Below are 16,778 nucleotides of genomic sequence, written 5' to 3' on the forward strand. Positions count from 1 at the left end.
GACATTTCTGTTCTTGTGTTTCATTGCAAAAGGTCATTAACTGCAAACTACAGCAAACACACATAAAACACAACAGAACACATTTCAAATACAACTGCTCAACAAGGTCCAGTGTTGGGAGAAATACTTAGATCCTTTACTTAAAGTACCAGTAAAAGTACCAGTACAACAATGTAAAAATTCTCCATTACAAGTAAAAGTCCTGTGTGAAAAATCCTACTTAAGTAAAAATGCAAAAGTATCAGTAGCTAAATATAGTTAAAGTATTACAGTAAAAGTAGTGGTTTGGTCCCTCTGACTGATATATTATTATATATGACATCATTAGATTATTAATACTGAAGCATCAGTGTTAGAGCAGCATGTGACTGTTGTAGCTGCTGGAGGTGGAGCTAGTTTACACTACTTTATATACAGTTAGCTAGTTTAGTCCAGTGGTTCCCAACCTAGGGGTGGGGCCCCTCCAAAGGGTCAGCAGATAAATGTGAGGAGTCTTGAGATGATTAATGGGAAAGGAAAGAAGAAAAACAAAGTTCTGATACACAAATGTTTTCTGTTTTTTGGATTTTTTCTCTAATCTTTGATTTTTGGTGAAATATTGAATATTTATTGAAATTAAACAATGTGAGAAGTTTAGAGGGGAAATTCACTATTTGGTGGAGCCGTTAACAACTCATCTGAAATGTGACCCTGACTAAACACTGATTTAACACTACATTAAAAGACAAAAAGGTCAGAAACCACTGGTTTCACTTTTTAACAATGTGTTGTATTTTAAAAGCTTGTTATAATATCAATTGTGTCAAATCTTCATCTGAAAAGTAACTAAAGCTGTCAGATAAATGTAGTGGAGTACAAAGTACAATATTTCCCTCTGAAACAATGGAGTGGAAATATAAAGTAGCATCAAATGGAAATACTCAGGTAAAGTAGAAGTACCTCAAAATTGCATCAGTACCGTACAGTATATGAATAAATATATGAAGTTACTTTACACCATTACCATCTGATGTAAGTGTGAAGGAAAACTAGAGACAAGAAACAAAAATCAGTTGCATACATTTACATTTTTAGGTCATAAACACATTCACACCATATAACATAAATCAGTGAAGGCCTAGTGGCAGACAGATGAACTGCCCATGAATGAAACTTGGTTACAACCACCACCTACTGTTAAAAGATCTGTACTGTCTTATAATTTAATTACACAACAAATATTTCTGTTAAAGTTTGTTGCAGCTCTATTTTTTTTTTTTTTGACATTCACTGAAAATGTTAATGTGTGAAGGATAATTAGAGTTCGGACAAAAGCCTGTAAAACTCATGTTGAACCTTTTGCTCAAAAACTAAACATTCTCATTGGATTCTTTCTCATACTCGAACAGAGATTGTTTCCCCTTTCAAAACAGAAAATAAACATCCAATTAAGTGAATTATACACTAGATTACTGTGATAATCCTGTTTGCTCAGGCTGTTATCACGTCATTTCAATGATATTATCATAAATGGGAGTTATATGGTTCAGTTACAAGAGAAAACCATGTAAGCAACTTGGAATTGAACAAGGAAACTATAAAATAAGGAAGGTTTCTTTGTTAAACACCAGGATGTTTTACACTTTGGTGTTGCTAAATTTGAATGCTTATTCTTTTGAAGCAGGATGCACACAGGTGGAACTAGTCGGTCCAGTATATATGGGAGTGAACTTGACAAGAAACATAGTTCCTTGACTGTCATTATCATTATCACGAGTCGAATTGTGTAACTTGCGGCCTTTTACTGGAAAGTGTTTGTTAAATGAATTAAGAGGTTTATGTTCATGGTGGAGGATGAGGAGGAGGAGGAGGAGGGTGGGGGTGTAAGATTACAGGTATCATTTCAGGGAAACAGAAAGTAAAGGTAGAGTCAGTGGATCGAGCTGGAGAGGACAGACTGCTGTATACACAATACATCCATCTTTGCCATTTACAACAACAGCTTCTCCATCGCAGGTAAGTTCAACCACTTGAATGTTGTTTGAATTAACAGATAAACAGATTTAACTAATAGTACCAGAGACCATTAGACACATAGATGATTTGAATTGGACACTGATCTAATGGTTTCAGTTATATCTCAAGTGGATGTGATGTTTCCTATCCGTAGTTTAGTTTGTATGTAATGGACTGTAAAGGTTTCCATTGTTGGATGTACTGAATTACAATTAATTCATTTACATTCTGGTACGACGACTACTGCTCACAGTGGCTTTGTAAAGGTTTCCTCTGGTTTGCGATGGGTTTGGTCACAGACTGTTTAAAGCAAGTTCTTTTACAGTTAGAAATAATTATGTTTGTACTAACCTACAGGGCCAAAAACATTAAAGAAACCTGTGTTGAAACCATATTTTCATAAAGCCAGAGCTATCCTGCTTTCAATTTAAATGACTTTTTTTAACATTTTAGTCGGCTTATTGTGGCCTAAGAAAACATTATGAAGCCCAACAGTGTTAAGAAGAGAAAAATAAGTGGTATCATAATCAATATCAGGACAGAAAGTGTCATTTGGGCATCACTAGTTTCCACTGAGCAATTCAACTTTCCTATAAAAGATATTAACAGTCACTTCAAACAGGGGCCCTGCCCTGTTTGTATTGGTACTTTATATAACATTCATTTGACTATCATGTTTGTCCAAATATGGTTTATAATAACTGATAATTGATCCATGAAAACAAAACACCAATAACCATAGCACGTTATGGACGGAGAGGACAGAGACGTGAGCCTCAGCGAGGACACCAGAGGAAGGTCAAGTCCTCACCGGTCCACATCAGTGAGACAACGGCAGAGAGTTCAGCAACCATCAGGTGATGCTGCAGTCAAACTTTACTGAAGAATTTTGTTTCTGGCATTTAAACAGCGTCTTAGTCTCATCCTTTTATGTGTCACCTGGCAGTGGAGGGATCCTGTGAAGACGAGAAGTCGGTCTCCGTCTGCCCAAAGCTGACCAACTGGATCAAGCTGAACGCTAAAGACCTCAAGATCCGGCTGACAGACCGGCGGTGGGCTGCAGAGGTGGTCAACGACTTCCGTGAGAATTTGCTGAGGTTCCTGAAGAACAATGACGATCAACCTTTCTTCCAGTCAGCCGAATTCCTCACGTCTGGCAGCTACTTTGAGAAGGTTAAGGTGAGGATGGTGTTAACAGTGACACTGATTTTTCATTTTCACTTTGGATCAGATTTACTCACAAATAGAAACTAATAAAAAAAATCTCATAGAAGATTACAACATGAATTTATCTTTACTGTAGGCACACATAGGAAGCATTGTCTGCTGCCTGCCTGATGATTGTGGGGGAAAAAACAACTACATTTAATAGATGTAAGAGGCCAGATATTATATAATCAGTCAATTCAGTCAAGTAATTTAATTTATGAGTAAATATTGGAAACAACACAAAATAACGATCGGTTAATTTTACATGTAAGAGTTAATAAATACCTCGAGCGAACCTCTTTGCCATAATGAAATCAGGTTACTGTAAATCTGTTAAAGGGTTAGTTCACCCAAATGACTTACTTACCTTAAAGAGGTACTCAACCATGCAGATAGTATTGAGTTGATTTTAAATTAATTTTAGAAGCAACCTCAATAAAATAGAGATTAATGGAATTATTTGTTGTGTTAATGGAATTTTAAAAAGCACATATATATTTAGAAATCCCGCAGCAGCATTTATTTCCAGAAACGGTGTAACTCTGGATTTATGGACAGACTTAAAAAAACCATCTTGCTGTTGATTTTTCCATGAGAACCTGTCACATAAAGTCCAGTTTACCTCCATTATATTGGGGTTACAGCAGAAATCTCAACTATGACTATCTCAAAATCTCAGCATGTAAAAATAAACATATTTGCATAGTTGGATACCACTAGGGGAAAGTGAAAAAATAAGGTTGTTGTGTTTTTTTGTGGCGAAGTGTTTTAATGTGAAGGCCATGAACCACAACATCTCTGATTTGTGTCCAGCTGTGGATCGATGAAGGCACAGTGGTGGACAGATGAACTGCCCATAAATGTAACTTGGTTACAATCACCACCTACTGTTAAAAGATGTGTACTGTCTCTTATAATTTAATTACACAGCAAATATTTCTGTTGTTGCAGCTCAATTTTTTTTCACATTCACTGAAAAATTTGAATGTGTGAAGGATAACTAGAGGTGGGACAAAAGTGATAAAATAACATAATAAGATTGTAATTTTTTAATGCCTCTGTTTTATTTTTCAGTGGAAGTTTTTTCAGCACTAATACAACTTTTTCCAATACAAAGTGTTCCAATGCCAATGTTTCCTTTTTTAATTCAGGCTTTGTTTTCAATGCCGAAGTTTAACTGTCGCTGTTCTGGCCCCATAAGATAACAAAGTCATGCTGAACACCTCAATCAAAGAATAAAAATTCTCATTGGATTCTTTCTCATACTGGAACAGAGATTGTTTCCCCTTTCAAAGCAGAAAGTAAACATTTGATCCAGTGAACTATACACTATTCCTGTGATAATCCTGTTTGCTCAGGCTGTTATCACGTCATTTCAATGATATTCTCATAGATGGCAGTTATATAGTTCAATTACAAGAGATAAGCACATAATCAACCTGGAATTGAACAAGGACACTATAAAAGAAGGAAGGATTGTTTTTTGTGTCCAGATGTGGACCTGTCATCTCTATACTATCGACCGTCTATAAAAGGCATAAACGTTCCTCAATAATAAATATGTATATTTTTTGTGATTTGGGTGAATTGACCTTTTAATCTTCTCAACCCTTCTGGCTTAAATTTTCTAAGTGTTGCACCCAATGATCTGTGCTGCTGGATTATTCTAGTTTCCTAATTTCATAAGTGAAGTGAAAATGATGAGTACTAGCGCTCTCAACTCACTATGAGGACAATTAAAATAGGGGAAAACAGTGAAATTAAGAGATAGTGAGAATTAAGTATCTGTCCGGTTTTAAAGACATTATGTGTTATTTGATTCCTGCGTCAGATCCACAGTCCCGATGAGTTTGACATGATGCTGAAGCTTCCGGTTCCTTCACGCCTCAAGATGACAAAGCTTGACAGCGGCCTGTTCTACCAGATCGATCTGGCACGGTCCACCAGGACCCCCATACGGGCCTTTGTTTTGGAGAATGAGCTCACTCTCTCATCAAGCAAGATCCTGAGCGAGATGTTCCGCCTTGTCCGCAAGTTCCTCAAGACCTATCAAGGTTCGACTGCCAACTTTCGTCTCAGTTGGTATTTTGTTGTTTGTATCAATCGTCTTTGTTCACTGCAGAGCCATCCTGACAATTATCTGACATTTAACTCATCTTATATCTAACATCATATATTTAAAAAAGCTTTTTCTTGATTCATTGCACATCCAGTGCCTGATCCACGCTGTCGCTGGGAGGTGAACAGAAAGCGACCCAATTGCCCGGCAGTGACTTTGTCTCTGTACAAAACCGGGGACAAAAGCGACGAGCTGATCTCTGTGGATGTGGTTCCTGCTCTGGAGGTAAATCATGTTAACTTTTCATCTTTGTCATTACAAACTATAATATTAAACTCTACATTTTGCTGATGATACTGTACTTTTTCAGAGGATTCATTTTGAATGCGTAACTTTTACTTGTGATTTCTACTTAAAAGAAACGTCAAGGATCTAAATACTTGTTCCACTCCTGGTATTATTAATAGTAATAGTAGCTCTCATAATACTAACAGTAATAGTGGTAATGTTAGCAGTAGTAGCAGACAAAGTGATATCAGTATTAGCAGTTATCATGACAACAATAGAAGCAGGATTAGTTCATACTAATAGAGATAGTAATAGTGACAGTATTGTTGTTGTTAGATAATTATTGACCTACTCTGACATATTATTTTGTCCATGTTCCTGTCTGGAGGTTCATCCCTCACAGGGCTGGCCACTTGCTGTTCGTAACGGCCCTGATGTGGAGAACTGGCTGGGGAAAAAGTTTCGCCAGGAAATCAAAACTTTGCCCTGTTTCTTCGTACCAAAGAGGCTCAAAGGTCGAAAACTCACAGAGGAAGCAAAAGGTGAGAGGAATTTATCACCATTTATGTGTGATTTAAATCACTACACAACCACAGTGTGAGTGTATGTATGTATGTTTTTTTTGTGTTTCTCTTACAGAGAGTTGGAGGATTTCTTTCTCTCTCATTGAAAAGAAAATCATCACGCTCCATGGCAACAAGAAAACGTGCTGTGAGAGTAACGCCACCAAATGCTGCCGGTGAGAATCTGAACTATATGATTCACACATGAATTTATTGTCCAAGTCATTTTATTATCTGTAAGAACTTGGTATCATCTTTTATTGAGAGGACAATTCCTGTCAGCAGGAAACACCCATAATTGAAGCATTGCCAGTTATGGGTTATCACCAATATGTGCATGCTGTCAGACGCTGCTATACAGACATAAACCTTTTATTTTCTCAGTTTAGAGTTTTTCATTTCAGTAAATATCAATTTTAGTCAAGTCAAAGTTTTGCAAAATGATAAAATCATCTGTATTAATGGAGTATTTTTTTCCGTTTTTTTAAAGTGACATAGTACACCCCAAGAAAAAACTAAACATTTGTGTCAGGTTGTATCATTGCATGTTGAGTTAACATAGTGCATTCATCTTTTTTCTTGTTTTTATATTTTTTCTATAAACTGAATTAATCCATAATAATTTTTAGCCATTTTGACAGTTGTGGCCATCTTATATTGCAGCTACTTCTTAGTAAATGATTTCAAAGCAGTTACTCTAAATATTCTTAATTTATATTTTGGAAAAAATAATTTTAATTATTTGAGGGATTTTTTTATTTAATGTTTTGTCTCGCAGTAAGCAGTGCCTAATGCTGCTCAAGTCTCTGATTGCGGGCCTGAAACAACGTTTCCCCAAAGAGCTGGATGACCTCTGCTCATACCACGGCAAGACCGCCTTCCTCAACACCCTGTCCATCAGGTACCCATCATTATTAAAGAATGGAAATGATAGCAGTAGTAGCTGTTGTAGAGGGATTATAAGTACATGTTTTAGTTTTAGTGTCAGTACTCACAGTGTGGATGTCGTAGTGTTGGTACCACTAGGAATAGCTGTAATAGTAGTATAATACTAGATGTAATACTGATAGACTATTAGTGGTAACATTGGTTGTGATTGTAGCGGTAGTAGTGGAAATAGTAAAACGTGTTGGCACAGAAGTATTCATAGTAGGTTTAGCAGGTGAAATAATAAATCAGTTAGTTGATTAGTTGATCGACAGAAAATGAATCAACAACATCTAAATAACTGATCAATCATTTAAGACATTAGCCAAATGTTCTCTAGTCCCAAATTCCCAAATATGATGATTTTTTGTTTTCTATATAATTGTAAATTGTATATTTAGTCTATGGTCAGCCTAAACAAACAATTTAAAGATATCACCTGGGGCTCTGAGAAAATGTGATGGACATTTTTTATTATTTTCTGACATTTTAAAGACTTTAATGGGGGAAAAAATCAACTGACGAGTTAATAATAAAATAATCATTATTTGCAGTCTTAGCTATTAATGTTTGGATTGATATTAGAAGTTATGGTTTTTGAGAATGGTAATAGTGGTTGTGGTAGTAGTAGTAGTTGTAATACTGTGGTACCTACTGCAGAAATCTGCCACTATTTCTCTTCCACTTATTCAGATTTTCTATTTTCTGTCACTTTAAAACCGTCTGTTTCTCCCTGCATCTTGTCTGTCAGGTACCAAGACTCCATGTGGGCTTGCCAAAATCTTCCTGCCTGTTTCCTGCATCTCCTAAAGGCTCTGGAGGACTACGCCAGTGTAGGCTTCCTCCCTCACTTCTTCGTCCCTGAATGCAACCTCTTCTCCTCGACCGCGTTCCCCCGCAAAACGCTGGCTTTCCTCATCAACGCCCTGCAGGAGCAGAGGAGGGAGGGTCTGCCCCTGCTGAAGCCTCCAGGCCCTGTCCCACCACTGAGACAACTGTCTCTGTTAGCCGGTTCCTCCATTGAAGAAGAAGAATCCACACAACAGACGCACCACATGACTACAGTTCAGTGTTCGAACGCCACATTTATGCATAAAATTCTCCTGGTGGTTGTTGTAGCTTTGGTTTGTGCCCTGTTTCTTGTGAGTAATGGAAAGTGAGGAGGCGCTCTCAGTAAATAAAATATTACTCTGTTTGATGATGGACATGAAAAGGTGAAATCAGGTATTTATTTCCGTCATCTCACTAGGACATCTGGATGAAGACATGTCTTGCCTCTTACACAATTTTTGGGCTGTTCATAATATTTTGGACAGTCAAAGACGATAATTTTGTTCTAATTTTTTATTTATTCAAAGTAAACTTGAAATGAAAGAGACTATTTAAACAGCATCAATGACAAATTTGTTTTAGAAATGCGTCTTTGTATTCTATTTGACTTTGGGCTTCCAAAGTCTCTCATTCCTCATTTCTGATCATGATATCATTCCTGTTCCTGTGTAAGTTTTTTTTTTTTTTAAATTAACTTTTATTCATTTGATAATGTTTTTGGATCAAGCTCTTATTGCTATCTATCTATCTATCTATCTATCTATCTATCTATCTATCTATCTATCTATCTATCTATCTATCTATCTATCTATCTATCTATCTATCTATCTATCTATCTATTAATCTACCTATCAACAATAGTAATACACCATGTGTTAAATGTATAATAAATGTATATTTCATATATATATTAAAAGAATGTAATGTAATTGTTGTAAAAATGAACTTATGAGGGTTTACCTTTTAGCCAATATGATACAAATATTTAAAACGATAACTGTCTTTTTTGTTTTGAATTACAGACATCATAAAATCAAGCAGCACATCACTTTAAAATGACAGTAAAACAAATATATTCAGAGATATCTTTCCAATATTACTCTTGTCCATAATGTTACTATTATTGTACTATTACCACTACTACTACTATTTTTATTGCTTTTGTACTTATTTATTATTATTGTTCTCAATAATGTAAATTTCTCCATTATGGAACTAATAAAGGAAGAACTTATTTTATCAAATAAAATAGTATGAGGTCAATTTTTTTTAAAGAAAGAAAATGTTTATGGCCCTTTACTTAACAAGTCCACAGAATTATTATTTTCAGTAAACTACGCTTCATTGGATCACACCAATAGAGGTTTTTTTTAGATAGACACCTCAGAAATTGTTTGTAATCAAGTATGTCGAGACCCAGAGTTTTGTTTAATGGATATTTGAAGTAAAATTTCCCCAACCTGGACAATTGGACACACTGCACTTTAATGTCAAGTATTATATATATATAATATTGGTATTTTATGTATACCGACAATACTAATAATTTCAATTGTGTGCAATATTCATATAATATACATATATATTTATTTCACTTTAATCTGTGCATTAAGAATATCAACTCTCGTATATTACCACTCAATACCAATATCACTCTTGTAAATAATGTCAAGATTATTTTTATTACATATTTTTACTATTATTGTTTTTATTGTTTTTGTAACTATTATTTATTGTTCTTTATTATTTTCTTATTGCTGCTCTTATATTCTATTTTACTGTCCACTTGCTGCTGTAACGATGCAAAATTCCCCCATTGTGGGACTAATAGAGGACTATCTAGTCTTATCTTATTTAATGTAATTTATTGTTTTTACATGAACGTGATTAAATGAATTATTCATTACATTGATTGATTAATAAATTGAGTAAAACACATTACAGTTTTTCTCCTTTTTTTGCAATGATTTGCTTGGCTTTACAGTATTAATTAGCTCTCAGCGCGTAACGCGGAACCCTCGCGTTAACCCTGCGATGTTTTTCCGAGCTTATTTGCGGGGAACACTTTACTATAAATTCTTGTTACCGGAAATGTCTCGTCCTCTTCTAGTGATCCAACATGGCGGTGAGTACTGTCTCACATTATATGGAGGCGAACTACTGAGCAGTCGTTGTAGAAATCCGCCATCATCGGAGCCGCGGAGTCGTTTTTACGGTTGTTTGTTGTTCAGAAGCGTAGACACACTGACGGATGATCAAACTAGAGTTATATTTCTATAATAAATGAAAATAAACTTGATAAAACGGGGGGAGGAAACCGAGTGATGCTAATCGGCTAGCTGCTGAGAAACGGTCTCCTTCTCTTTTTTAAATGTCGCTGATTTCTGTCATGAAGACGATATTGTAGTAATGTGAAGAAGCTGCTTGTACTCAGTTAGCGTATGTATTCTTTTGTGGCGTTTTTATGTGTGGTTTAAATAAGTTTCCGGACGTGTACTAACAGCGGGGATATGTGCGGGCATGTTCTCTCTGGCCGGTGTTACGGTGCAATGTGTGACCGTGTTAACTGAAGACAACAAGAACAGATCACGTAGCTTTCCTTATGTATTCACGTGGGGGGTTTTATTTGCTAATCTTTCACGTAATTTAAACGGTGCTTCAAGATTTCATTCACTTCGTAACATGTATTATAATGTGGGAAATATAAGCTGGTGTTACGGTCAGATTTGTGACCGTGTTAACTGAAGACTCAGTAGGTGACACGAACAGAATATGTAGCTGTCTTCTTTAAAAAACCTTATGGACTTGTGTGTGTGGTTGTTTGTGCTGCTAAACGTTTACATTAGTTAAATTGTGCTCTTCAAGATTGACTCACCTCACAATGCTTCTTACAGTGTGGGAGACAAGACATATAGCCTACAAGTGGAATCAGAAAAGGGCCCAAATTCAACAGATGAACCTGTTTGTCATTATATACTCTTTTTTTGTTTGGTTTTTGGCTAAAAGTTATACAACCTGACCAGGCCTTCTGCTTCTGTAGCAACTTTTGACCCTTTGGTGTGGGATACTGTAACCAGATTCAGTGTTTCATGAAGAAATGAGTGCTTATTAATGACACATTTGATGTATATAATATGAGACCTAAAGGACTGAAGACTAGTATATACTGTGAGTAGTCAATTTAAGAGGATTCAAGGCTTTTAAGAGGACATTTATGTGTTCAGTTCGTATTTTAAACAGCTTTCGCCTCTACATCGACCATGGACACATTTGGCTAAGTTGCTAGTTAACAGGGTCACAAGACAAAACACCAGCATGTGATGGTCTGACACCGTTTGACATGAGATCTTGAAATGTGGAACAGAGTTAGGACACAAAACCCCGGTAGAGCAATTTGAACCGTCAGTGTTTACTTATGTCACTGTTACACTCCAGCTCGCTTACATGTACTAGTAGGTGAACTTGACATGGTGGCAGGTGGAGGTACTTCTCTGTAGTCAGGTGGCGCTCCTTTAGTGTTACTCCGATCTTTTTGAATTATTAGAACATGTGACATACATTTCATTTTCTTTATTTTCTTCTTCAGGACCAGGGTGAGAAAAAGGAGAATCCCATGCGAGAGCTCCGCATCCGCAAGCTCTGCCTTAACATCTGCGTCGGTGAGAGCGGTGACAGACTGACTCGTGCTGCCAAAGTGCTGGAGCAGCTCACAGGACAGACTCCCGTCTTCTCCAAGGGTGAGTGTCCATGTGTGTAGTAAAGACTCAGAGCTGTGGAGACTAGAGTTTAAAATGACCGTAAAAGTACTGAATGTAAACTAAAATTGGTTACATATTTGAAGGTGTAAATATTACCAGGCCAGAAACAGATTTACTTGACAAGGATAAAAGTTATTACAAGACTGCAGTCGCTCAGTACTGCTTTAAATTTTAATTATTGAGGATAAAAACACAATGAATCTTAAAGTTGATTTCAGGTGAGTTAAACCTGTGATTTTTGGGTTCCCTGTTATAAAAAATAAGTCTAAATGTCTTATAAATGCCACTCTTGCCTGATGCCAACTTGATCACTCTTGCCATGATAATAAACCCCTAAACATGCAGCTAAAGGTGGAGCGAGCTGCTAGTAGTCTTAGTGAAGGAGAGCTTTAAAGTGGTCCAGCAAAGTTAGCAGTGCAGGCAATCACAGTTATTATAGGTATCTCAACACTGTATGTAATGTGTTTGTTTGTTTTTCTTTCCTCCACTCGCAGCCCGCTACACTGTGAGATCCTTCGGTATCCGCAGAAATGAAAAGATTGCTGTCCATTGTACCGTCCGTGGAGCCAAAGCAGAGGAGATCCTGGAGAAGGGACTCAAGGTTAGAGAGTCATTGATTTGTGTTCACCTGTGTCGCTTCATTGATCAGAAGTTTACAACCATTTTTGGTCTCGTCACTCGATTATCTGTGACAGAGATTAACTAAAGATGTATGCCCCTTTCTCAGTTGTTTTTCATTTGAATGGTTTTTAGACGCCTCTAGGGTTTGAATAATCACTAATTTACAGTCTTTAGTTTAGAGACTTTATTTCCTATCTTTTTAATCTTCTTGCAACCGTTCAGATTTACCTTGCGACCTCTTAGGGGTTCATCTTCACTCTCTGACAGCCAAATTGCCACCATAACAGTTTTAATCAAATACGGGAGAGTGTCCAATTATATGACTGAATAGACTAATACTGAGTTTTGGCCTGTTGATTAAAGTTAAACTTGAATATTCTCCTGTAGTAAAAATGAAAGAAGTGTTATTTAGTCAGTGACAGTTATTTTACCTCACATTCAAAATACTTGTTCAGGTATTTTAAGTCTTAAGGGTGTAGACATCATTGCAGTATAAGTTATATGATCCACTTCCATTAAAAAGAAAACAATGTGGAAAAACACAACATGAATTAGTTTGAATATCTTTTATTTGATTGATGTAACTGTGATTAATCAACTGAAGCTTTCATTGGAGCTTTGTCGATGTTACGAACATGTTATTTAATAAAGAGGTCTAACTGTGCTGCTCCTCCTTCCAGGTGCGTGAGTACGAGTTGAGAAAGAACAACTTCTCCGATACCGGAAACTTTGGCTTCGGCATCCAGGAGCATATCGATCTGGGCATCAAGTACGACCCCAGCATCGGTATCTACGGACTGGACTTCTACGTGGTGAGTGACCAAAACACAAAATACGCCTAATGTAGCTTTTTGACGTTTCAGTCGAATATATCTATAGTTTTTATAGATTGGACTTGCTTGTGTGAATAATTGATGGAATAAAAGCAGTGGGATACAACATGTTTGACAGGCGGGTTACAGTATTTGATATTTTGTTGGTGACATTGTGACAAAGTATATATTAATATTTAGGGTTTTTTTTTTTTGTCATCCCAAAGTAAAGTTTATTTTCCTCCACGATTTGGGACAGATAAAACTTGTCTTAATCTCTCTTACTAAGAGTTTTATATTTTACAAAGGGTTGCAATAAGTGACATGAGTTAGACCAGATACTGAAGAAATAGGGGTTTGTAGTTGGTAGTTTTTTCTTATTATTTCTCGACACTTGACCATTTTGTATTTGCAGCACTGTTAGACCATTACTAATTTAGTGTTGCTATATTTGTCCACTGAATAAACAGTTTATTAGAAGATGTGAAGCAGCTAAAATGGGGATAATAAACTTGATGAGTTAGGTACAATATTTATATTAATGAGCACTTTAAATGAACTGAGTAGTTACACTTTGGTAACACTTAAATATCATTTACTTCCTCTTTGTAGTTTGAATGTTATATTTGACATTTATGTTGGCGGTCTTAATGGGGCCGGATATGTGTTGTTAAGGTAGTGAAATACTCTGAATGCTGAGTGTCGGGTACAAATGCTTTTTTACTAATTATTTTTAGTTTAAATAAATGTTACTCTTTAAAGTTTACCAAGTTAAAAAATTAAAATATTTTCTGTTAGTCATTCACATGTGAGGATGTGCTGCTTTTTTCAAATTAATTCATTGTAAACTGAATGATACTGATGAAATTTCCTACTTCCTAACTACTTAAACCTGCTCTGTGGTCAAGAAGTCCATTTGTGTCTCAAAATATTGACTGGCTGCGTCTCAGATGCTCCTGTGTGATGAAGAAATGTTTTATTTGTAGTTTCAGCCTTTCTGAGCAGCTTTCTCTCCCCTCTGTGTTCAGGTTCTGGGCAGACCCGGCTTCAGCATCGCTGACAAGAAGCGGAAAAGAGGCCGCATCGGTTTCAGACACCGCATCCGCAAAGAGGAGGCCATGCGCTGGTTCCAGCAGAAAGTGAGTGTTCGCATGTTGTTAAAGATCTGGAAAACTGTTCACCAGCTTTAGAGTGGCTGAAATGTCAACGTTTAGAAGTTTTAGAGACTAGAGAAAAGAAGTTGATCCAGATGTGATGTAACCTGTTAACATAAATAACAGTAAAGCGGATGTGAGTGACTCATCTGTTACTGGCTGTAAAGGCGGGTTTTATATTTGTTCATGAACAAACTTAAGTTACAAACACGGTTACAAATAAATAGAAATGAGAGAAATATGATTGCAAGTGACCTCAAAAATGAGTCCTGAAATAAACCTTGGTGTTTGTTATTCAACTTTGAATTCACGTTACATTGAGAATTAATGATAATGATGGGAGATTTGCAGCAGTCATGCTCGGTAACTGAAGAGAAACAGTCAGGTTCAAGTAATTGCTGTTTTAATACTTGTGCCTGAATTATTTAGAAATGTTTATCTCATGAAATATATTTCCATTATTGGGGGTTGATTGTTGCCCCTGTGTCCCTCCTGGCCTGTAACTACTTTCAGAAAAACATTAAACCAGCAGGAAAAAGTCTTGTTTTTTATTTTCCCTGCAAACTGTCAAACACAATCTAAACATTTTTCTCATGTCTTTTTTCCTTTTTTTTTCTTTCAGTATGACGGTATCATCCTCCCTGGAAAGTAAAGGACCACCTTTTGATCTTTGTAACAAAGTAATAAAATGGGAAAAAATGATTCTGTTGTCCTGTGTGTTTCTGTAGTGTTAAAGTGGGCATATCTACTTGTTTTGGAGGGTTGTTAAAGAGGTGATTTTAGTGCTGCACTTAAGACAGGTTTGAAGAACTGTAAAATATTTATGGATAAAGTTTATGTAAAATGACAACCGTTGATTCAGCAGAGGGTCAGATAGCCCCTGGCATGATCCTAAACCATAATTTTAATTCATTAGATCGTCCATACTTGGTTAAGATTATTCACAACCCTAGTCTGCGTTCTGGTCATCAAGTGAACATTACTTTGATATAAAGTTTCTTAAGTTAAAGCTGTCCTTTAGAGCACATAAGATAAAATACAACTGATTTTTACAGGGTAAGTTCTGTGACCAGTAAACAAATAAAGGTGGAAATTCACCTCTAATGTGCTCTAAAAGGTTTTAGTTAGTTGTGTCATCGACTGATTGCTTTAAATCTTGACAAATTAACATAGTTTCCTGCAGGGGTCTCATGTGTTTGACTTTTTAGTGGCAGACCTAATCATGTAACCACATGTCGGCGGTGTTGTGTTCACATGCTGGGTTGGTACCAAGTTTCATTCCCATGAGCTCACTGCTATTCGTTGACCTGGCTTGTTAATTGAATCATCTCACTTCTTTAATATCATGGTCAGGTAACTAAAAAAAACAGTTTAATATGTAAATAGGAACTTTTTTTAAAGTGAAACCAAGAAAGCTCTTAAATGTGGAACATGCACAATAAAACAAATTGAGGAGAAAACTCTTTCTTCTTTGAAGAGGCAAAAATAAATCCGGTAAATAATGCTTGTATCCCACTGTACCCTGTCTGATACTGTTATAGAGGGCAAGTCAATTTACTCGAGGGCAGTGTTGGGTACTGTGTTCCAGTAACGGCCCTTTTTCTTTTTACTTATTCCACATTTGTGAGACAAATATTGTACTTCAACTCTAATAAGTGTATCTGTACAATAATTGAGCATTTAAACTACTATCCGAAGTAAATGAGACCACACAAAGGGCTAAGAAGTATGTAAAATTTGCTTTATTAAAAACATTAAAATGCAGATTTCACTTCATTACACTAGTAGTCCAGCAGGCCTGTGTACTTTTCCTCATACTTCAGGTTTATTGTTGATACATAGTTACTTAAGTATATTTTCAACGCAGGATATGTTATTGAGTAAGATTACTTTGTGGTTATCTTACAATTCCTTGTAATAGAGAGTAAAGAAACATTAAAAACCTTAAAAATGTCTGCCAGTGCCACATGTTTCTCACCTAGGAAGTCAGGTCATGCCCCGCCCTCCTCTGCCTCTGATTGGCTGCGACTGGTTACCTTCCTTGTTTGGATTGGTTAGGTTTAGACATGAGGTGTGAAGAACATGAAAGTCAGCCAATCAGAGACAGAGTAGGGCGGGTCATGCCTTTAAATAGTTGCCAGGCAACCTGTGGAGCCTACTTTTCGTGCCCAAAAAATAGTCCGATATTTAACGTCTTTGAAACTAGTAATTGTCGTTTGTATACAACAAAGGAGATAAAAGTATTTAGAAAGTGAATTTTTATAGGTTTGGTAGGCGGCTAAATGTTTCCTCTGTTTGTAGTTTTTTATTGTAAACTAAATTAACTGGCTGCTTTATACTGTAGCTTCATATTTAACATTAACCTGAAATATATAAATAAATCCCCTCCAACGTTAGCATGTATTTACCCAAAATCTGTTCCCTTAAAAGACACTGCACACGTAATCAAATAGGTCTATGTTGGCATTGATTGACAGTGATTCTTCTGCTCAAAATATGCTTATTTGCAACTGCTTGGATATAAAAATTCAGTTCTTCTGAATTATCTGGCATTAACTAAC

General features: G+C 36.3%; 2 protein-coding genes across 2 annotated transcripts; both read left to right on the forward strand.

Annotated features, from left to right (window-relative positions):
* The first annotated feature begins 2,743 nt into the window (after positions 1–2,743).
* Positions 2,744–8,201, forward strand: LOC133995898 (cyclic GMP-AMP synthase). The gene is made up of 8 exons (XM_062435410.1): positions 2,744–2,852; positions 2,942–3,174; positions 5,036–5,258; positions 5,418–5,548; positions 5,940–6,093; positions 6,191–6,290; positions 6,893–7,015; positions 7,793–8,201. The coding sequence occupies exons 1-8, from the start codon at positions 2,744–2,746 to the stop codon at positions 8,199–8,201; spliced, it is 1,482 nt and encodes a 493-aa protein (XP_062291394.1).
* Positions 8,202–9,965: 1,764 nt separating this feature from the next.
* rpl11 (ribosomal protein L11) lies at positions 9,966–14,919 on the forward strand. Its single transcript, XM_062435317.1, has 6 exons — positions 9,966–9,997; positions 11,459–11,609; positions 12,125–12,231; positions 12,932–13,063; positions 14,092–14,202; positions 14,840–14,919. Exons 1-6 carry the CDS (start codon positions 9,992–9,994, stop codon positions 14,867–14,869), a joined length of 537 nt encoding a protein of 178 aa, XP_062291301.1. The 5' UTR covers positions 9,966–9,991; the 3' UTR covers positions 14,870–14,919.
* The last annotated feature ends 1,859 nt before the right edge of the window (positions 14,920–16,778 follow it).

This window comes from Scomber scombrus, chromosome 16 (genome assembly GCF_963691925.1).
Source record: "Scomber scombrus chromosome 16, fScoSco1.1, whole genome shotgun sequence".
NCBI classification, from domain to species: domain Eukaryota; kingdom Metazoa; phylum Chordata; class Actinopteri; order Scombriformes; family Scombridae; genus Scomber; species Scomber scombrus.